At 35.3% G+C, this 23,542-nt stretch overlaps 1 protein-coding gene across 2 annotated transcripts in view; it reads left to right on the top strand.

Annotated features, from left to right (window-relative positions):
• AGAP2 (ArfGAP with GTPase domain, ankyrin repeat and PH domain 2) overlaps positions 1–23,542 on the top strand; it is a 636,919-nt gene that overhangs the window by 483,166 nt on the left and 130,211 nt on the right. For both annotated transcript variants that reach the window (XM_053708205.1, XM_053708204.1), the window contains 3 exons: positions 1,050–1,136; positions 11,504–11,608; positions 15,074–15,257. In XM_053708205.1, coding sequence (XP_053564180.1) covers positions 1,050–1,136; positions 11,504–11,608; positions 15,074–15,257 — 376 coding nt within the window. The remainder of the gene's footprint in view (positions 1–1,049; positions 1,137–11,503; positions 11,609–15,073; positions 15,258–23,542) is intronic.

Genomic DNA, 23,542 nt, shown 5'->3' with positions numbered 1-23,542 from the left:
TTGAAAGCTAAACCTAGCTAGGCTCATATGCTATTTTCTAAGCCCTTGAAGGCTGCCTCTTATCTCAGTGCATTTTGACATCTAAACAGCACTATTTCATGTGTGCCATATAGATAATATTATGCTCACTCCCGTGGAGTTATTTATGAGTCAGCACTGATTGGCTAAAATGCAAGTCTGTCAAAAGAACTGAGATAGAGGGGCATTATGCAGAGGCTTAGATACAAAGTAATCACAGAGGTAAAGTGTGTATTAGTCTAACTGTGTTGATTATGCAAAACTGGGTAATGGGTAGTAAAGGAATTATCTATCTTTTTAAACAATAACAATTCTGGAGTAGACTGTCCCTTTAATATATGTACTTACAAATATAAGGCATTTAAAAAGTAAATTCAGTTCATATTCTTTATGTTGATAAAATCATCATTACAGTTGGCATTTAGTGTACAATGGATATTGATCTTGGTGCTTAAATTGACATGGAAGTCAAATGTAAGTAAAACTGTACGTTGCACACAGAAAAAAAAAATCTTCTTTTGAAACTTAGCTCTTTTCCATCAGAGCATACCTGGTACTTCTCTGACTGGGGACACTGACAGCATTACATGAGGCAAAGTGTGCAATGTTAAATAAAGGTATCTCTGCCTGTGCCCACCCGGGGGTTAGTAAATCTAGCCCATAGACTCAGGTGCATGTATTTGTCTTGAGCACTATATGTAAAACATTGTTGCAAACACTGCTCTAAGTGCTGTAGACACACTTCTGAGCCTACCTCAGTATGCTGTCGTGGAAAGAAGCTATGTTTCAACAAACGATAACATAAAAGAGGTAAGTTTGTTAATAAATGTAAATTGGAAAGGTTTTTGTTTTTTTAACAATAAATAGGATCTGAATAATGAAAGTTTAAATTTGGCTGTTCCTTTTAATTATCTTTACTAATAACCGATCAGTACTGTATTTTTATGCCATGAAAACAAATCTCTTTGAGTCTTTTTTTCTTGGCAACAAGTAAACATTTTACTAATACAGAGCCTTCTTTTTGTTTGCAGAACCGAAGGGGAAGTGACATGGAGAAGAGAAGCCTGGATAGTCGGGGAGAGAGTTCAGGAACTGGAAGAGCTCTCCCCATTAAGCAGGTATATAGGCTTATAGTTACTTAACTGGTACAACAAAAGATCACAAGTGTTTTGCTATTTAGGACTTTCGCTCGAGCGCAAACACTGAAAGTTCAGGACCTTGGATATCGCAACCAGGCTTTCGTCTTCTAACCCAGTGTTTTTCAACCAGTGTGCCGTGGCACACTAGTGTGCCGTGAGAGATCCTCAGGTGTGCTGCGGCAGACTGACAACAGTGTGACATGTTTTTTAAATTTTGCTTGTTTTTTATTCTGGGCCTTTTTTTTTTTTGAGTGAGATGATGACTGAGGGTAACAGCGCAGCGGCAGCTCGCTTCCCCGACCCGTGTTCACACTTGGAAGGAACCCCCACCCACCACAACACGTGTCTAGTGCCGGCTCTACACGCCGCAACACTTCAATCCCCCATGCATGCTGGCGCAGCTTTGCTCCTCTTCCAGAACAGTTCCAGCCAGCGGGGGTGTCCCTCTTTCAAATTTTGAAATATTGGGAGGTATGTGACAGGCTCATCAGGCATCATTTACAACCATGACATATTGACATTCATTCACAGACAATCATTATGATTGTTTGTGAATGAATGTCAGTATGTCATGTATAGTTTGTAGGAGGCATGGCATGACAGCACAGTACAGTGTGTGTATGTGTGTATATATATATATATATATATATATATATATATATACACACTGTATTAGGCTACAATGTGTGATTTTGTAAAATGGTGGTGTGCCGCAGGATTTTTTAATGTAAAAAAGTGTGCTACGGCAAAAAATAGGTTGAAAATCACTGTTCTAACCTATAGACTTTAATGGGGTGCGCTGCTGAAAAGACCCTTATTGCTCACACACAACACTGCGTTAGACTAAGTTCGCTTAACCCAACGAGTGTAATTCATCTTTTACATTTCAATGTTCTTCACATAGGAGAAAATGTTCTTTGTATTTACAGTAAATACACACTAAAACACATTAAATATTAGAATTAAATAAAAAATATTTTTTATGTTCTAAGGTATTTGAGTGGAAAGGGCTCCAAAGTGTATGTACCTCTCTCTCTCTCTCTCTCTCTCTCTCTCTATATATATATATATATATATATATATATATATATATACATACTATAATCGCGTTTGTATACTATAATCGTGTCCACCGAAGGTCGATTCATCACCACCCTCCCATTTTCGGAATCCGCCTGGATGCAGTGTAGGAAAACGAAGCCTTAAAAAAAAACACACTGCCTGCACGAAACAATGAAAAAAAACAACTAAAAAACTAGTAATCGCCCTCAAGAAATAAAAAAAAAACGAACTTCCCACACGGAGTATAACAAAAAAAAACTAACTTCCAACGCGAAGTATTAACAAATACGGAAACCTCCAACATCGCAAAATAATAAAGTAATTAACCCCTAATCCGCAAATAACATAATTAAAATATTAACCCCTAAACTGCCAACCCCCCTCATCGCAATAAACCTAATTAACCTATTAACCCCTAAACTGACAAACCCCCACATCGCAAAAAACCTAATTAACCTATTAACTCCTAAACCACAAACCCCCCAGATCGCACTAAACCTAATGAACCTATTAACTCCTAAACTGTCAACCCCCCACAATGCAAATAACTAATTTAATTACTAAGCCCCCTAGCCAAACACCCCCTGATTGTGTGGATTGAAGAATTAGTTTTTTGGCTGTACTAGGCCATGTTTGGCGCCTCTGTTTTCTCTTTTTTTCCAGTTACCCACCCATCAGGAAGACCATCCTGCGACTGAGAGCTGCCTATTGTTTTTGGACATATTATACTTTGGGACATTATTATTACCACCCATTCTTGGACTGATTTTGGTATATTTTAATGTTCCTTTTAATGTGTAGGAGTATAGTCTAATATTTGTGTTGTGTGATTATATGATCATGTATTGTGTATGCTATAGGAGGCGCCCCCTAAGGGTGTGATTACACATTGGAGTGTATTACACCCTCATCATTTTCTCACCCCCTAAATTAACTCCAATACTAAGTTACATTAAATTACAAAAAAATTATCTAAAATTACAAAAATAAAAACTCTACAATTACAGAAAAAAATTAACAAAATTATTAAAAATGAAAAAATTAAACCTAATCCCTATGAAAATTAAAAAGCCCCCCCAAATAAAAACACCCTCTATTCTAAACTAAACTACCAATAGCCCTTAAAGTGAAAGTAAATCCTAGCATTTTACAAACGCTAGGATTTACTGTTGAAACAAATAAAGGGGACTTTTTTTTATGGGAGCCGGATTTACCGCACGGCTATTGGCTAAGAGGTGAAAACATCAAACGTGTAAAAAAAATTTTTTGCCGTGGGCTGCTGTACAAGGTAAAAACGGCGATCGATTGAAACAAATAAAGGAGCTTTCTACATGAAGTATCTTATGCTTCATGAATGAAAGTCCCCTTTATTTGTCTCAATGGTAAATCCTAGCCTTTGTAAATGCTAGGATTTACTTTCACTTTAAAAGGGCCTTTTGTAGGGCATGGCCCTAAGTTAAACAACTCTTTTACGTTTAAAAAATACAAATTCCCCCTAAAAGTAAAAAAACCCCACACACCAAACTCCCGAAAATAAAAAACCTAACAAAAAAAAAACCTAAACTACCCATTGCCCCTAAGGTGGCATTTGTATGGGCATTGCCCTTAAAAGGGCAATCAGCTCTTTTACAGTCCATTAAATCCCTAATCTTAAAATAAAATAAAATAAAAAAAAAATCCTAAAACTAAGCCCCAAATAGGTACTCATCATTCCTGAAGTCCGAAGGAGAAGGGCTTCTTCCAGACGGCTCCATCTTCTTCTATCTTCATCCAGAGCGAAGGCAGCGCAGAGCAAAGGTGCGGAGCTTGCTTCCGCGATGCAGCGGCGGTCCTTAGTGGCTGTTCTCAGTGGCGGTCCTCAGTGGTGGCGATCCTCATCGACGGCGGTCCTCAGCGACGTGGAGGCTCCTCTTCATACGATCGTCCATCGCACACTGACGATTGAATGCAAGGTACCCCATATTTATTGGGGTACCTTGCATTCTATTAGCTGAAATTTTGAAATTTGTAATTAAATTAATAGTACCAGGCAACAATTCTTTGAATAAATGTATACCACTGGCTATCATTTTAAAAAATATTGACTATGCTGGTAAGTTATGGGTTAATAAGTGAAATCTCAAACTGTACACCCACAAGGTCAGAGTAGAGGCCAGACTAAGCTGATATGTTTTACTGTTTTAAATAAAACCTTGCAAATAAAAATGTTTTAATGTTAAAAAATATACCATTAGAATAAAATAAAACAGTTAAAGTGACATGAAACACAATTATTTTTGTTTTAATAATTCAGATTGAGCATACCATTTTAAAATATAAACTTTTAATTACTTCTATTATGTATTTTGCTTCAATGTTTTGGTATCTTTTGTTGAAAAGGGGTTTCATATTCCTTTAGTGTAAATATATGAACTGTACATTGATGAGATATCCCATGTATTTTTAATAACTGAAAAAACAGGGGTGTAGTATAGCCAGATTTTGATGGGAACCTCCTAGTCACAAGATGAGCTAGACATATATAATATTATTATAATATGATACATATGTATTTATTTTTTTAAACTGAAGTAAAAATGTGTTTTAACCTTGTCATAAAGGCTCTTGCATTATATTCAACCTTGAAAAGAAAAAAAAATTGCAATGTTGAATTAGTGTTATCTCCTTGTACCTACTCCCTCTAGTGTTCCAATGATTTAAAGTGAATTTCATCTATTGTTTGCAATATCCTTAGCACAAGTTAACTTAATAACCAGAATTTAAATGTTTAACTTCCTGTGACCCTTAAGTACTAATCTAAAGACCGCTGCTTCATAATTTGCATAAATTAAGAGAGAAGCGCTCAACCTGGGACACCCCCTGCTAGCGGCCGATTAGCCGCGAATCTGCAGGAGGCGGCATTGCACAAGTAGTTCACAAGAACTGCTTGTGCAATGATAAATGCCAACAGCGTATGCTGTCGGCATTTATCGATGTGCGGCAGACATGATACACTACATCGTATCATGTCCGCTCGCACTTTAATAAATCGGCCCCCTAGACTCCAAACACAAGGATTGCCCTGTGTATGTTCTATGCAAACCGGGAGAGTCAGATAGATAGATAGAGATATAGATAGATAGATAGATAGATAGATAATAACTTCTTCACTGTAAGGGTGGTGGGTAGCTGGAATATGCTTCCAGTAGAGGTGGTAAATACAGGGAATTTAAGATTGCTTGGAATATGCATAAGACTATCTTAAGGATTAATTACAGGGACACTAAAGTGTATATATAAAGTGTGTTTTAAAAACATTTAAAACTTTCATTAGCACAATTTGTGTTTGCAGTCTAGTCCATTGAAAAGCCTCTTGATTACGTATCTTCTCTCCATTACTTTGCCTAATTATGGACTGATATAAATGAGTTCCTCCACTGATCAAGCAATCACTGTCTGAAACCTATACATTGAAGGATAAAGTGATTTATTAAATGCATTTTTACTAATAACAACAACAAAAAAAGAGAGAAGCTTGAAATTGTTTTGCAGTAAATATTATTTTAATGTTTAGAAAATAGTTTTCAGCCCTATGTGCATTGCATTGTGGGCAATTATGTAAATTGGCACTTGTGTTTATGTGTTGGGTAAAATGGGTTAATGCATGCCTACTGAGCAGAGATTAGTTTCCCTCTTGGAACACGCTAATTTGTTGCCTTTTGATTAGCTAATGCACTGGCACAGCGCAACAGCAAATGACGATCACCCACTCGCTCTGGAGTGATCACCTAATTGTTAACAATTTGCTTTTGCAAAGAATTTGAAATGAAAGGAGTAAGTTGAGACACAGGGGGGAGCTTTATCTTCTTTTTTTCATGCAGCAGTTACCTACTGGTTCTTGTGGGAGAGCCACCGCAATGAGAACCCACACACATTCCAGCTAAATCTGGCTTAAAGAGAGCTGCAAATAATAATGGTTGGAGTTCTAAGTCACAGCAGCTTTTTTTGCCTAGATATAGAAAAATCAAAATCTCTTTGAGGGATGTGGGCGACAGAAAAAAAAAAAAAGAACGGACACAAAATATCTTTAACGTTACAGTAACATAAAATAAGAATAAGGAATCACATTAAGGTACATAATATAATAGGACATACAAATGTAAAAAAAAAATGCCTTCCTTATTTTTAAACTATTTATTTTCTCTCTACTTGTCTACTTGTAATTTGTTACTGTTTAAAAAGATAGATAATCCCTTTATTACCCATTCCCCAGTTTTGCATAACCAACACAGTTATAGTAATATACTTTTTCCCTCTGTGATTATCTTGTATCTAAGCCGCTGCAGACTGCCCCCTTATCTCAGTAATATTTACAAACTTGCATTTTAGCAAGTTAGTGCTGGTTCATGCCTATTCCATGGGAGTGAGCACAATGTTATCTATATGTCACACATGAACTAGCAGTATTTGGCTGTGAAAAGCTAATACAATTCACTGAGATAAGAGGAGGCCTTCAGGGGCTTCGAAACAGCCAGAGATTTAGAGGTTTGGAGATTATAAAGTATATTAATATACTAATGTTGGTTGTGCAAAGCTGGGGAATGAGTAGTAAAGGCATTATCTATATTTTTAAACAAAAAAAATGTGGCCTATTTATAACTGTCTCTAATTGGTCGCTGCAGAGAAGGTAACCTAAGTTACAACTTAGTTACTAAAACTTTAGATTTGTTTCTCAATATTTTAACAGCTAATGAAACGTTAAAAAATATATCTGCATGTTATTAGATAGTAGATGAGATTGAAAAAAAGACAGAAGTCGATCGAGTTCAACCTATGCTAATCTTAATATATTTACAAAAAAGCTCCAGTTGAGCTTAAATTAATCCCATTATTCTCTGACTAATCTTTTCTTTTAATGCTTCATTTTATCTAGCATATATTAAGAGCCAGAACTGAGTGGAGCACTATCGTATGCATGCGAGTGATATCAGGTTTTAACATTCGTTTGCACGCAATTGACATTGCGCTCATATTACAAGTTGAAAGTAAATGCAAAAGCGTGAACACAATCGTGATTTACAATAGAATAATTACTGCAAACTCAGAGCTCTGGTTAACTGTTTTGCAAAGCTAAAAAGTGTCACAAAGTACATAGCACAATACACTCACACTTATAATAACATCATCTAATAAAAATTATTAAAAAAAAAATATTGCACACAAAAGTTATAAAGGCTCAAAGATATGAGATCTCAGGTGTTAGAAAAAAAGGCAGGCAAAGGGGATTTAATATAGATATACTGTATATACATTTCTAAGTATGTATGTATATATATATATTTATATATATGTAGTTATATGTATGTATGTATATATATATATTTATATATATGTAGTTATATGTATGTATGTATATATATATATTTATATATATGTAGTTATATGTATGTATGTATATATATATATTTATATATATGTAGTTATATGTATGTATGTATATATATAGTTATATATATGTAGTTATATGTATGTATGTATATATATATATTTATATATATGTAGTTATATGTATGTATGTATATATATATATTTATATATATGTAGTTATATGTATGTATGTATATATATATATTTATATATATGTAGTTATATGTATGTATGTATATATATATATATATATATATTTATATATATGTAGTTATATGTATGTATGTATATATATATATTTATATATATGTAGTTATATGTATGTATGTATGTATATATATTTATATATATGTAGTTATATGTATGTATGTATGTATATATATTTATATATATGTAGTTATATGTATGTATGTATATATATATATTTATATATATATGTAGTTATATGTATGTATGTATATATATATATATATATATATATTTATATATATGTAGTTATATGTATGTATGTATATATATATATTTATATATATGTAGTTATATGTATGTATGTATGTATATATATTTATATATATGTAGTTATATGTATGTATGTATGTATATATATTTATATATATGTAGTTATATGTATGTATGTATATATATATATTTATATATATGTAGTTATATGTATGTATGTATATATATATATATATATATATACACCTTTTTTTCAGGGAAGCCTATCACCAAATCAATAACAAATGAATTCCACTTGCCTAATAGTTACCCTCTTCTAACTCCACACTAACATCATTCTCACATTTGCAGTCCCCACCTCCTGTTTCTCACCCTCCTACCCATCTAGATTGTAAATTCCCACTGGAACAGGGCCCTCAATTCCCCCTGTATTTGTTTAAATTTGTTTAATTTCGTCTGGTGTCTTATATTGTATTGTACTGTACTTTTTATCTCCCGCTCCCCGACATCCCAACACTATAATAAAGTTATTAACCCCTAAACCTCCAGTCTCCCACATCGCAGCCACTAAATAAACCTATCACCTCTTCTCATGCTACACTGCAGGACTTCTGTCGTGCAGCACCTACCCTCTGGAACACTCTCCCTCGTGCTGTCAGGCTTTGCCCTAATCTTTCTTCCTTTAAATGTTCCCTGAAGACTTTTCTGTTCAGGGAAGCCTACCAACCAACTCAGTAATAAATTAATTTCACTTACCTAACATTTCCCTCATCTAACTCTGCATTAACATCTTTCTCAATCTTGCAGTCCTCACCTCCTGTTTCCCAACCTCCTACCCTTATAGATTGTAAGTTCCCACGGGAATAGGGCCCTCAATTCCTCCTGTATGTGTTTGTAAATTTTGTCCTGTCTCTTACAATTATATTATTGTTTTATTTAAATTAATTGTATCCATGGACAGCGCTGTGTAATATGTTCATAAATAAAGTATAATAATAATAATAATATTAACCCCTAAACCTCTGGCCTCCCACATCGCTGCCACTAAATAAACCTATTAACCCCTAAACCTCCGGCCTCCAACGACGACGCCACTAAATAAACCTATTAAACCCTAAACCTTCGGCCTCCCACATTAAACTATAAATTAACCTAACATAACTATTCTAATAAAATAAAAAAATACTACCAATTAAAAAATCTAAATTACAAATTTAAAAAAACCTAACACTACGAAAAAAATTTAAAAATCTTAAATGACAAAAAATAATAAACACTCGCTGCCTGGATGAAGATGGATGTCTGTACTTCAGGATCCGTGAGTAGATATTCTGGGCATAGTGTTAGGATTTTTTTTTTCATTTTTTGGGTATTTTTTGTTTTAAATTAGGGCTTTGGGCTTTTGTAAAAGAGCTGAATGCCCTTTTAAGGGCAGTAAAAATAGAGCTGAATGTCCTTTTAAGGGCAATGCCCATACAAATGCCCCTTTAGGGGCAATCGGTAGATAAGGATTTTTTTATTTTGGGGGGTTGGTTGGGAGGTGTGTTTTACTGTTGGGGGGACTTTTGTATTTTTTTTACAGGTAAAAGAGCTGTTTAACTTAGGGCAACGCCCTACAAAAGGCCCTTTTAAGGGCTATTGGTAGTTTATTGTAGGCTAGGGGGTGTTTTTATTTTGGGGGGCTTTTTTATTTTTATAGGGCTATTAGATTAGGTGTAATTGTTTTTATTTTTGATAATTTTGTTTATTATTTTTGTATGCTTAGTGTTTTTTATTTTTTGTAATTTAGTGTTTATTATTTTTTGTAATTTATATTTTTTTATTTTTTTCGTAGTGTTAGGTTTCTTTAAATTTGTAATTTAGATTTTTTTAATTGGTAGTATTTTTTTATTTTATTAGAATAGTTATGTTAGGTTAATTTATAGTTTAATATTAGGTTTATTTTTATTTCACAGGTAAGTTTTTATTTATTTAAATATAGTTATATTGTAATTTTAATTGAAAGTTAGGGGGTATTAGGTTTAGGGGTTAATAGTTTAATTTAGTTTTTTGCAATGTGGGGGGCCATCGGTTTAGGGGTTAATAGGTTTATTTAGTGGCGGTGATGTGGGAGGCTAGAGGTTTAGGGGTTAATAACTTTATTATGTCGAGAGCGGTGGATTAGGGGTTAATATATTTAAATAGTGTTGGCGATGTAGGTGATCTGCAGATTAGGGGTTAATAGGTTTATTTAATAGTTGCGATGTGGGTGGGCGGCAAATTAGGGGTTAATAAGTTTTAAATAGTGTTTGCGATGCAGGAGGGTGGCGGTTTAGGGGTTAATAGGTAGTTTACCGGTGTTAGTGTACTTTGTAACATTTTAGTTATGAGTTTTGTGAAAAAAATTTGTTTTGCAAAATCCATAACTACTGGTCTCAGATGGCGGTATGGATTGTGTCGGTAAAGGGTGTAACGCAAGCATTTTAGCTTGAACGCACAACCTGTAATACCGGTGCTATGAAAATCCCACACAAAAAACGTCATTTTTTTTTTAATGCGGAATGGACGTTGTGTTACAGGCTAAAATGCTTGCGGTATAGCTATACCAACACATCTTGTAATATGCGTTCCTGGCCATTACACTGGAATGGTAATTTTTTCAGCGTTAAAAGCCGTACCCCAACACTTGTAATCTAGCCGATATTTATGCAATATTCATTTTTCAATAAAGTGTTATTGTGTATTTAATTATGTATTTACTGTAAATATGTCACATTCCAATGTTCTGTACATAGCAGAATATGTTATATCTATTAATAAATAGTTATTCCTATATATATATTTGTATGTATTTATATCTATATATAATCATGTATAAATATATTGTACCAAAATACCAGATATGTGTAGAAATATGTATTTAAGAATAAATAAAATATATTGGAATGGAAAATATTCCTATTTTCATGTTGGGTTAGCGTAGTTGAGAATGTGTTCGGGTTAGAGCACGAGTGGGGTGCTAGGTTTTTTCCACTTTTTTCTCTCCATTGACTTCTATGGGGGAATAGGTTATCAGGCTCACGATATTCTAAATTTGACTTTTTGCACATATCGGGTTAGCACGTGAGAGATAACTTTTTACTTTCAACTTGTAATACGAGAGCAACCCGACGCACAAAAAGTTTAGTTCTAGCGCAGTTAGCACGAGAGTGAATGCGGTAAATAGCACTCTACTTGTAATTTGGCCCTTAGTGTTTAATGTCCCTTTAAACCCTGCCATTAAATGCCCAGCTGCATCTTATTTTTTTTAAGACTCTGCCCTTACCAACTAAACCCTCCAAATCAAGCCTCCCAGTCCTGACAGCAGAGGGACTCAGTGTTGTGAAACCCTGTCTTGTATTGTTTGTGGTACAAACTGATTGTTCTTTACTTTCTTTCAGAGCTTCCTGTTGAAGCGTAGCGGCAATTCTCTGAACAAAGAGTGGAAGAAGAAATATGTTACTCTAACAAGCAATGGAGTGCTGCTATACCACCCCAGCATTAATGTAAATACTTTTAGTCTTTTAAATTGTTCTTCTAACTTTAAATCCTGGATCTGAAAATGATGACATGTTAATCCATTTGCCATTAAAGGGACATAAACCCCCAAATTTTTATTTTATGATTTAAATAGAGCATGCAGTTTTTACCAACTTTCCAATTTACTTATGTTATTAAATTTGCTTTGTTCTCTTGTTATCCTTTTTTTAAAAACATACCAAGGAAAGCTCAGGAGAAGCAATGCACTACTGTGAGCTAGCTGTTAACTGGATGCTGCCCATATATGCTTTTTGTCATTGACCGTGTTGCTGCTCTTTCCTCAAAGGATATTAAGAGAATGAAGCAAACTTGATGATAGAAGTTTTTTTTTTTTTAATGTATGCTCTATCTGAATCAGATCTCTGGCAGACAATAGTTAAAAACATTTTTTTAAATAAGATTGGAAGGATATAATTAATTAAAAAAAATAATTTTGTTTTCATTTCCTAAAATGAAATACATTTCATTGCTGTTGTCTCTTCTTATGACATTTGATAAAAGGATGAGATATTTAAAAATCAAGCCTACTCAAGGGCTGCTGAATATGCACATTAAATGTCAGCCAATTTCCTGTAAGTCTGTGAGACAAACAGGTTAATCACAAAGCATAGAGGCAAATATAAAGGGTAAAGCACTATGTTAGAATTTGTAAACTTTACTGCTTTTTCCTTTACCAACAAGAGATAGTAGAAATAACCTAATTTCCTAATTCCACTGTATCTAGCTGAAACTATATATATATATATATATATATATATATATATTGTATATATAAAACTAATATATATTAGAAGCATTTAAAGCTCTTGTTTTTAAATAAACTTTATATTGTTTTGCAGTCTTGGGAGGTACCAATTGAAAAGCTTTTTGAGCATATTTCCTTTGATATGGCCATGTAGGGACTGATAAAAATAAGTTCCTGCACTGATCAACAATCCATTTTATAGAGTTGTCTTAGTTTTAGCCTCCTTGGGGGCTACAGAAAATACAAGTGGAAAAAGTGGACAAAAATAAGAAATTAAAGCACATTACTATTTTATTATTTATTTATTTTTAATAACCATAATTAAACATGTTATGAGTATCTACATGTTGTGTTTTTTATTAAATAAAAATACTATGCGTAAATATTTAAAATAATTTATGACAACCTCAATAGATGACTGTAACACCTCATAGAGTCCTGCAAGCCAAACTAATGTTATTTTTAATTTGAGAATGCGCAGGGCCTTTTTAGGGTGCCTCCAAGCAACGGCGTGAAATCATAATTTAATGTGTGTACTTTCTTTATATAAAAAGGGCCCCATATATAGCGGTGCACTCATGTGAGTCTGCAAATTGCACGATAAGAAGTGCTGGTCTAAGACTGATTTTGCCTGCACAAGCAGGGGCTTGTGCAATGGTAACTCACAAGCCCAGCCAAGAAACCTGTCCACCTGCTTGTTGATAAATGCCCAAACTTTTATAATGTAGTAGGAATGGAAGCCATTAAAATTGTGCATAGAGTGTATTATATTTAAAATATTCTCTAAAAGCCTCATTTAATCACAAATAAAATAAAATTATGTAGAGAGATCTTCAGGCCTTAAAGGGACATTAAACTGCTCAGCACAACTACAATAGAATAGTAACTACTCACCATGATATTCTTTTAAGGGCTGATGCCCTACTTGGTAGTTACACCCCCTTAACCTAAATTACATACTTTAAATCTTAAACTCTATAATAAAAACACAGACACAGAAAGCTGAATATAAGACCATATCATGGTCACGTTTATTTAACTCTTAAATAAACCCGACTTCAACTTAAGTCATAACTATAAACATTAACTTGTGGCGGCATTTGAGACCTTGCAAAATATTAACTCCATAGGACTAGAGGTCGAGGCTAGGTGTTATTGGAATTATAAGAGTGAAAGAGAGGCCCCAAAATGGGGCTCCACCCCATTCTGTCTAGGAGGCGCAAATGTTCTAAAGGATCTTCAGCCAGCAGTCCCGTGGGGCGGGGTACTCCTAGGTCATGACCTGGGGATGTCCCCCCCGCCCATTAGACCGACTGTCACCCCTACAGACTCTGCCCTCAGATATTTATGGCCACGACCTCCCGCCTTTAGGAGATTTAAAAAATGTATATCCGCTTCAACCTATAAGGCACTGGAAAGAAAAAGCCCTGCAGCATTTTTTTCCAGGAAGCATCAAAATTTAACGCCAAGGTCTTACAACGATTAGGCCCACTAACCCTATCAGCCTAAAAGACCAGCAACCTCTATTAAGCCGCCTGCCTGAATGATGCCACAAACTTTGAACACAAAATTCTTCCCAGTGGAGGGAGGGATAGGGAAACTGGGGAATATCCCAGGAAGAAGAGGCTGGATCCTTCTACAAACTAGCCTTATAACTGGTGAGTCTGGGCCCTCCCCTCACTTTGCAACAATGTTGTCATTACACACCTAACTAGGGATTTGCACTACCTATAGATTGCACAGGCCCTTAATTCCGTTCCAGGAAACCTTGCTACCTTACACTCCCATTCCTTTTGTGCCTGCAGCTGTATTCAGTTATTCTCTTATTTCAACCCCTTACAAGTATTAGTAGGTATAGCTCTGCATCGTCACTCTTGGCGCCGCCATCTTGGAGCTTGTTATGTAACATTTAAACTGTGCAAAAAACTGCAAAACTGTAACGCTTCTGCTCTCTATTATGTGAGCTAAACTGAAGGGCAAGGTACAGCTGTGAAAAAGCCAGTAACATCACAGACCTGTGAAAGTTCACTGCTTCTGTCACAGGATGCCACAATGTGCGTGCTACAAGATGGCGGATCCCAATATAAAGTGCAGAGCTGGATTCTATAGTTAACTCAGCAGTTTAATGTCCTTTAACATATAATGAGAGAATTTTTAATAAAAATGGACCCTAAAAATGGGTACAATTTGCAGATATCCTGTTGCTGAAAATATATTCCAGTAACAAAATGTTTACTTCTACTTATGTATTAATATAAACACAATACATGTAGTAGTATGGCTTTTTGATCATTGCCAGTTTTGCACTTTAATCCTCACAATACATTACTGTTAGCCGTGTAAATCAGATGGCATCAACAAGGGAGGGAGCGATGAAGCCAAGAGAGGAATGTTTTTAGAGTACAAGCTTCAAGCTGATACTTCATGCTGCTTGCTAAATAACCTCACACTTCCTTTCCAGTTACATTCATTTTACCTCAGTAAATAATTCTTAAATTCATGTCAAACATTGGAGGGAGATAACAGATAAGAGTTAATCTATCATGTTGTGGCAAATACAACATATCCAGATTGCTGATAAGATAACGTGAGCATCATTTTCTTTCTTTTTTTAAATAAAATATATGTTGATTTGGATTTTTATTCTTAGAACCCTGATTTACTTGTTTTCTATACCTGTTTGAAGGATTATCTACACAGTACACATGGGAAGGAGATGGACTTGTTGCGAACTACAGTGAAGGTTCCTGGGAAAAGACCACCAAGAGCCATCTCTGCCTGTGGACCATCCACCAGCGTCAATGGTTTGTTGAAAGATGTCAGCACTCCTCAGGTGGGAGACACTGCAATAACCAAGCCACAAACAATGAGTAAGTAGACATTTGTTGTTATTTACAAAACAAGTTTTCACTTATTAAGCAAACCTTATTTTGCCAGCATTATTTCAGTTTTCATTGCCTAGTGACCCTTTAGAAAGAGGAAATTACTTCTGCAAATAATTAAAGGGACATGACACTCATATGCTAAATCACTTGAAAGTGGTGCAGAATAACTGAAAAAAGCTCACATGAAAATATCACCTGAACATCTCTATGTAAAAATGGAAGATATTTTACCTCAAAATTTCTTCAGCTCACCAGAGTAAGTGCTCTGTGAACAGTTAGAGCTGCTGTAAAGCTGGAAGTTGAAAAAAAAGAAAACACAATAGCCAATCAACTGAGGTCTTGCATTGCTTTGCAGTGATTTCACACTAAACTTCCATAAACAGAATAGGAAAACAACTATCTATGTCTATATAACTATCTATATATTCCCAAAATCATTATACAGGGCTGCATGTATATTATTACTATTGCTTGCTATTGAGTTACCTTTGGGGGGCCCAAAAATAATTTGCACTATGGCCCTCTGTTGAGTAGGTCCGCTACTTTCTCTTACAACCAAAGTGTTAAATGCAGCTGTGCTATAGAACACTGGTTTTCAAACCTGTCTAGGCTTTCGGGATTACCTTGGATGAGAACAGGTCAAATAGCCATGTTTACTAATCAGCTGATTATTTCACCTGTGCTCCAGTTCAAATATTCTCAAAATGTGGCCTATAAGGGAGGCCTGAGGACAGATTTGAAAACCAGTGCTCTAGAATAGCTGTACACAAAAAGAGAGGGGAGATCTGCTCACCTAAAAAATGTGCAAAGAATGAGAAGGTGCAACCTGGAAACAAATATAGTAACCTACAATTTTTTGTGCATTTGATGCCAAGTTGCCAACTAATTCTCGGTTGGAGTGCTGGTGAATTTGCTTTTCACCAAAAGATCTTTCAAGTTGTTTGCTCTATGTGCAGTCATTTGCTGATAATCCTATTCTGTAATTTTGCTTTGTAAAGGGCCCTTTTTTCAACCCTCTTGGAGTAGCCACGATTGTGGAACCTCTTTGCCATTTCTTTGGCTTTTTGGTCAAAGGAATGATCATCAGAGCATATTTTGCGTAGTCTCAAAAATTGTCCATAAGGCATCCCACATTTCAAGTTCTCAGGATGGTGGCTAGTACCTAAAAGAAGGCTGTTCGATGCAGTCTGTTTTCGAAATACCTCAGTACAGATTAGATATGTGCATGGCGAAAAAATTCGGTTCGGTTCGGATTGATTAGGAATTTTTCAAATTTCGGTTCGGACCGATTTGAATTTGGAAAATTTTGAATCGATTCGGTTCGGATTAATTTGGATTCGAAGAAATTTGGCTGGATTCGGTTCGATTCGGTTCGGAAATTCGGAATTTCGGTAAGTGTTAGGTGGGATTAGACTAGTATTATGTACTGTATATTAAGTGTAACCCATAGCAGAGTGATATAACCTAATATACTGTACAATACTAGTGTAATCCATGGCCATCCGAATTTACCGAATAAATCCAAACTAATTCGGATTTATTCGGTAAATTCGGCAGTATTTTAATTCGGAAATTCGGTTCGATCCGAATCTCCGAATTTGCCGAATTTCCGAATTGATCCGAAACGAATTGCACATATCTAGTACAGATTAAATTCTTCTTTTTACTAATTTGTAGGTCAAGAAAGCTAATACTCTGGTAATCACTATTGCAGGTGAGAAATATGTTCAAATAATTTTGGTTAAGTAAAGACACAAATTCCTTAAAGGGACACTGAACCCAATTTTTTTATTTCATGATTCAGATAGAGCATGCAATTTTAAGCAACTTTCTAATTTACTCCTATTATCAATTTTTCTTCGTTCTCTTGCTATCTTTATTTGAAAAAGAAGGAATCTAAGCTAAAGAGCCAGCATTTTTTTGTTTCAGACCCATGGACAGCACTTGTTTATTGGTACTGTCCAATTAGCAAGGACAACCCAGTTTGTTCACCAAAAATGGGCCGGCATCTAAACTTACATTCTTGCTTTTCAAATAAACATACCAAGAGAATGAAGAAAATTTGATAACAGGAGTAAATTAGAAAGTTGCTTAAAATTGCACGCTCTATCTGAATCACAAAAGTAAAAAAATTGGGTTCAGTGTCCCTTTAAGTTGTTCTTTTGTGCCCTCCCAGAGTATCAGAATATCATCAACATAGCAAATGTTGTTTTGCCTATATCGTGAGAGCCCCATGTGTTTGTCTGTCTGTCTTGTATGTTCAATTTTTATATAATTGGGGTGAGATAAACATATTTTGCATTAACCTACTATGTCCTTATGAATATTTTATATGATGATTAGAGTGCTGTTACCTGGTCTTTTGAATGTTCCTTATTGCAGTTCATTCACTTCTCTGTTGTTACATATGTTACTATAGAATAACTGTTCTATTCTCCCAGGAAACATAGACAATTTAGATTATACAATACACTGTAAATATAATTTATATACTAACTTTTAAAGACAACAAATTATGACAAAACAAGCTGGATTATTTTTTAAGTATATAATATAATAATGTATTGTTTGATATATTAACTAGTTGCACAGTATGCACCTTTTTTGTAGGTCTTGCTTAGTCAGTTCATTAAATCAGCCAGTCACTGCATTACCCACAACAGTGCAATCTGTGCCAAATATAAGTACATAATAGGTTTACTATAAACCAGATTATCAAGTTTAGAAATCATTTATATAATACTAAATATTGTTATTGCCCTTTAATTTTTTTTTTTTAAATATACATCAGCAATTAAGCGTTCATTGCAAAACACCCACATGAAATACATGTTTTACAATCACTCTCTATTTTATTATTTCTATTTACAAAGCTGAGTAAATCAAGAGTGATTCAGTGATACACCCTGGAAAATCGCAGGGTAATTCATGTTCCTGGACTTTTTGCTATGACCTATAACAAAGCTTGTGCTCTGATCTAGGTATGTTGTAGCCTGATACAGGGTTTATTAAATTTCACCGCATTAAGTACAAGATTACAAGTTTAGTTCTAAATATCGCTTGCGAGCAAGCGATATTAGTGCTCCACTTTGTAATACCAGCGCATGATAATGTGCGCTGGTATTACAAGTAAATTGCAGATGGCATTAGAACCTCGCACAGCGAAAGGGGTAAATAGGACAACGATGGGCAGAATTTTAAAATATACATATACAGGTGGCCCTCAGTTTACAACGGTTCAATTTGCACCGTTTCAGAATAACAACCTTTTTTTCAGTCATGTGACTGCTATTGAAAAGCATTGAGAAGCAGTGCATTGATTAAAATAGCCAGTAGGTGGAGCTGTCCGCTTGTGTTGCAGCAAAGATATGCAAGCCTGCAAGCCAAGCAAGCTGAAATTAATCAGTTTAACCAGACCTGAGCTATCAAGCAGCTTGCAAAGGAACAAGATCTTCCTGTCTATAAATCAGTCCAGATTGGAATGCATAGAAAGAACTGTTTGCAGAAAAATGCAAGTAAAGTCTGTGTTGTGTGATTATTTTATTAGGTTTATAATGCTGTTTAGCAAATGTTTTTGTTCATTTAACTTAGTTTAATTATATATTCTGTGTTGTGTGATTATTTTATTAGGTTTATAATGCTGTTTAGCATTTAAAGTCTTCATTTCAAATCTTTAAACATTATGTATTAGGTGTTACTTATGCCAATTTTGACAGGGGCCTGGAACCTAACTCCCTCACTTCCCATTGACTTACATTATAAACTGGGTTTCAATTTACAATGGTTTCGATTTACAACCATTCCTTCTGGAACCTAACCCCGGCGTAAACTGAGAGCTACCTGTATATATTTACATTGCGGTCTATGGGAACACACAGTTCCCATAGAACGCAATGTAAAGGCACTTTTCAGTGACATTTTTTTTTCTAACACCCCACTCCCACCAACTTTAGACCCAAAAAACTAGTGATGTTGTTTTTAATTTAAAAAAAAAAAAAATCTACATTTTTTTTAAAATTATAAACTACAATGCCCTCTATTTTGAGGTGATTTGTGGCAATTTTAGAAAATTAACCAGAGATCTTATCTCTGGTTAATTTTTGCAGTGCTAATTACTACCTGAAGCTTGTGGTAGCAATAACCAGCCACTTGTAATGGCTAGTTAATTATTGTGCTCCAGCAAACAGGCAATTTGCCCGTTTGCGGAAGCGCAATAATTTAGCGCTCCACTTGTAATCTAGCCCTAAGAATGATCAAGGCACTCCGTCTTCTTTTGGAGAGTGGAATAAGAACTTTGTTTTACAGCAAATGCAGGCAAAATAAAAAACAAATACATATATAGCATCATTGTTTTATTTTCATGGGGACAACATGCTAAGTTTAACGTCCCTTTAACAATAAACCTACTGGGCCTAGACCTAGAGCTGCATGTATTCAGAAGGTGGCAAGTTCTTCAGCTGCAGGTGCATCACTAAAGAGGTCTTAACTGAGACTTGGCCCAAACCTCTCATCTGGCCCTTCAGTTAGTAGTGACATTACAACAGGGGCGCACCACCTGCATGATGTCTGGCCCCTCTGTATGGATTTACATTTACAATATGGTGTCAGTGTTCCAAATATGGCCACCGTAGTGTTTTACAGAAACAACCACCACCCTGTGTGTACAGAAGTGCATTTGCTCTGCCAAAGACTAACCAGTGGGGAAGGACAGATCACAATCAAAGGGAAGCAGCTCCTCTTTTTCCTGTGTGGCCCCCCAGCTCAACTTCAGTTGAGTTCAGAAAGTCAGATAAGTAGCTGTTAAAATTTAGGACCGCACCACCGCTAGCGCTCTGTGGCTTAATGAGGTCTTGTTCAGATGCTTATAGGCAGTTCTTTTCTCTGCATGGGAAATTTATTGTATTAAAGTGAATGTAAATTATATGCTTTCTAATGAATATTATTAATTCTCAATATACTTGCAATGTAAACCGCAATGTTTATTTTGGAAAATAAGCATCTTGTGATATTATAATTTATTTTATAACTTATCTGCGTCTTGAACGCCAACTCCTCCCATCCTTGACTTCCGGTATTCTGAGTCCATTGCTTATAGAACAGTCCCTCCTGCTCTCTTACATAGGCTTGAAGCACGCTCCCGAGGAGACAACAATTTGCGCATGCGTTTTGAAACAGCTGTTAATATGCGCATGCGTGCCCTGATCAGTTTCTATTCGTATTCTGAAATCTATTTGTCATTGCACCTGCGTCTTTACGCCCTATGTAAATAAAGAAACAAAGTATTCAATGAATGTTTCCATTCATTGAATACTTTGGCAGCAAGCGAAAGCGACCTCGTTTATTCCGATCTCAACATCTATGGTATACATACTTTCCTCTTTTCCTGATCGGCAATGTAAATAATATAGTAAAACCGTTTGCGCATGCATGGATTGTCAATGACGATTTGTTAGGGAACGCATGCACAGTTTGATCGCATTACGTGTGCAAAAAGGGGCTGGACGCCACGGGGTATGAGCTATAATTCGTTAAAGGCAATGTCAATCAAATTAGATACGAGGGACAAGATGGCGGGCGGAGGAAGAAAGTAAGCGAAATAGGGTTATAAATCCTTCGATTATGGTTTATTCTTAAATTATAAAAAATTGATGACTTAAACTAACGTTTATTTTCGGTAATTAACAAGATGAGGAAGAGGGGTGACCGTGACTTGACATTCACTTTAACTTTTAGGACATACACATATTATACATGAGTTGTTGCGTTTTCTACAAATACTAAGAATGGCATGATAATGTCTCTTCTTGCCTGCAACCTCTCTCGATACCACCATCACTGGCAGCACAGTTCTTTCATCTTTGATAATCTACCAGCGTGCCACAGACACTTTCTGCTGCCAGAAACTAGAAACTAGGAATAGTTTGTACACGTTGAGTTACTCTGCAAGTAAAAGTAAAGAATGCTTTTTGCAATATAGGGCCTAAATTCATTAAAGTTATATGAAACCCATTTATTTTTTTCTTTCGTGGTTTGGATAGAGCATGAGGTTTTAAGCAATTTTCTAATTTACTCCTTTTTATCAATTTTTCTTCTTTCTCTTGGTATTTTTATTCCAAAAAGCAGGAATGTAAGCTTAGGAGCCATCCCATTTATTTTGGTTCAGCACCCTGGGTAATGCTTGCTGATTAGTGGCTACATTTTTCCTGCTTTTCAAATAAAGATACCAAAAAAACTAAGAAAATTTGACAATAGGAGTAAATTAGAAAGTTCCTTAAAATGGCACGCTCTGAGGCCTACTTATCAAGCCGTCAACTGTGCTGCATTCGACGGCACCAATACGCTCGCCTGACATCACCTAACATCGCGGCCGCGGACCTGAATACGTTCTCCATATTTAACAAAAAAGCTGTAAAAAAGCCGAGCACCAAGTACGGGGCGATGAGCAGCGGACTGTTGTTAACTGACAGTCATCGATCTCGCTGCTATTCGGCTTTTTCACAGCTTTATTTGTATACTGTCAATAAACACCCCCACTATACTAAACTGTTTAACCCCTATCCTGCCGCTCCCAGAGCTCACCACAACTAAATAAAGTTATTAACCCCTATCCCGCTGCTCCCGGAGCCCACCGCAACTCTAATAAACTTATTAATCCCTATCCCGCCGCTCCCGGACCCCGCCATCACCTACATTATGTTCTTAACCCCTAATCTGCCACCCCCTACACTGCCGCCACCTACATTATGTTCTTAACCCCTAATCTGCCGCCCCCTACACCGCCACCACCTACATTATGTTATTAACCCCTATCCCGCCGCTCACGGAGCCCACCGCAACTAAATAAAGTTATTAACCCCTAAACCGCCAGCCCCCCACATCGCCATAAATTAAATTAACCTATTAGCCTCTAAACCTAACAACCCACTAACTTTATATTAAATATTACCTCATCCCTATCTTATAATAAATTTAAACTTACCTTTAAAATTAAATTAAACTATATTAAACTAATAATTAACCTACCCTATTATACTAAAATTACATTAAACTACATTAAACTATTGATTAATCTACCCTAACTAGTATACTAAAATTACATTAAACTATATTAAACTAATCATTAATCTACCCTAACTATTATACTAAAATTACATTAAACTATTTTAAATTAATAATGAATCTACCCTAACTGTTATACTAAAATTACATTAAACTACAAATTAAATTAACTATATTATATTATTTAAAAACCTAACCCTACTCAAATAATTTATATCTACACTAAAAAATTACTAAGTTACAAAAAACTAACAACTAAGTTACAAAAAATAACAAACACTAAGTTACAAAAAAAAATAAACACTAAGTTACACAAAATTTTTTTTATCAAAGATTTAAAATAATTACACCTAATCTAAGGGCCCTATGAAAATAAAAAATCCCCCCAAAATAAAAAAGCCCCTAGCCTACAATAAACTCCAAAAAGCCCTTAAAAGGGCCTTTTGCGGCCTTTTTTACCTGTAAATAAAAAATACAAATACCCCCCCAACAGTAAAACCAACTACCCAAATAAAAACCTAACTAAAAAACCTAAGCTCCTCATTGCCCTGAAAAGGGCATTTAGCTCTATTGCAGCCCAAATCCCTAATCTAAAAATTAAACCCACCCAATACACCCTTAAAAAATCCTAACATTAACCCCTGAATATTCACTTACAGTTTTGAAGATCAACCGATTTTGCATTTGGAACATCTGTAGTGACGTAAGCATCGATTTGTGTCGGACTGAGACCAGCGGATCGTATGTTACGTCACAAATTTCAACTTTTGCCGGTCTGTAGGCTTTGATAACTAAGGGGAATCAGGCTCGCCACAATTACGCTGCAGAATTCCAGCGTCTTTGCGGTTGACGGCTTGATAAATAGGCCTCTCTATCTAAATCATGAAAGAAAACATTTGGGTTTCATATCCCTTTACGGTTCTCTATATTAAATGAAATATCTTCAGTCTCTGTTATACAACTATATGTAACGGTAATATGTTTACTGCTAATTAACTTTTCTAATGTGCAGTCACAGTGCCACCCAGTGGTTGTATAGTTCACTAAAATAATACTGCTGCATATTAGAGCTATTGTAAATGAAGTATCATCCGCCATCTAACTAGTACATTTAAATAATGTAACTTACAGCTTAAAGACTATCATACTAACTTGTAATTTACAACAATTATGGCTAAATGTTTCCTTAAATTATTTCTTTATTTAATTTA

This window comes from Bombina bombina, chromosome 3, assembly GCF_027579735.1.
Source record: "Bombina bombina isolate aBomBom1 chromosome 3, aBomBom1.pri, whole genome shotgun sequence".
Taxonomy (NCBI): domain Eukaryota; kingdom Metazoa; phylum Chordata; class Amphibia; order Anura; family Bombinatoridae; genus Bombina; species Bombina bombina.
The sequence above is the reverse complement of the archived record's forward strand: the minus strand, read 5'-3'. Positions and strand labels throughout refer to the sequence as shown.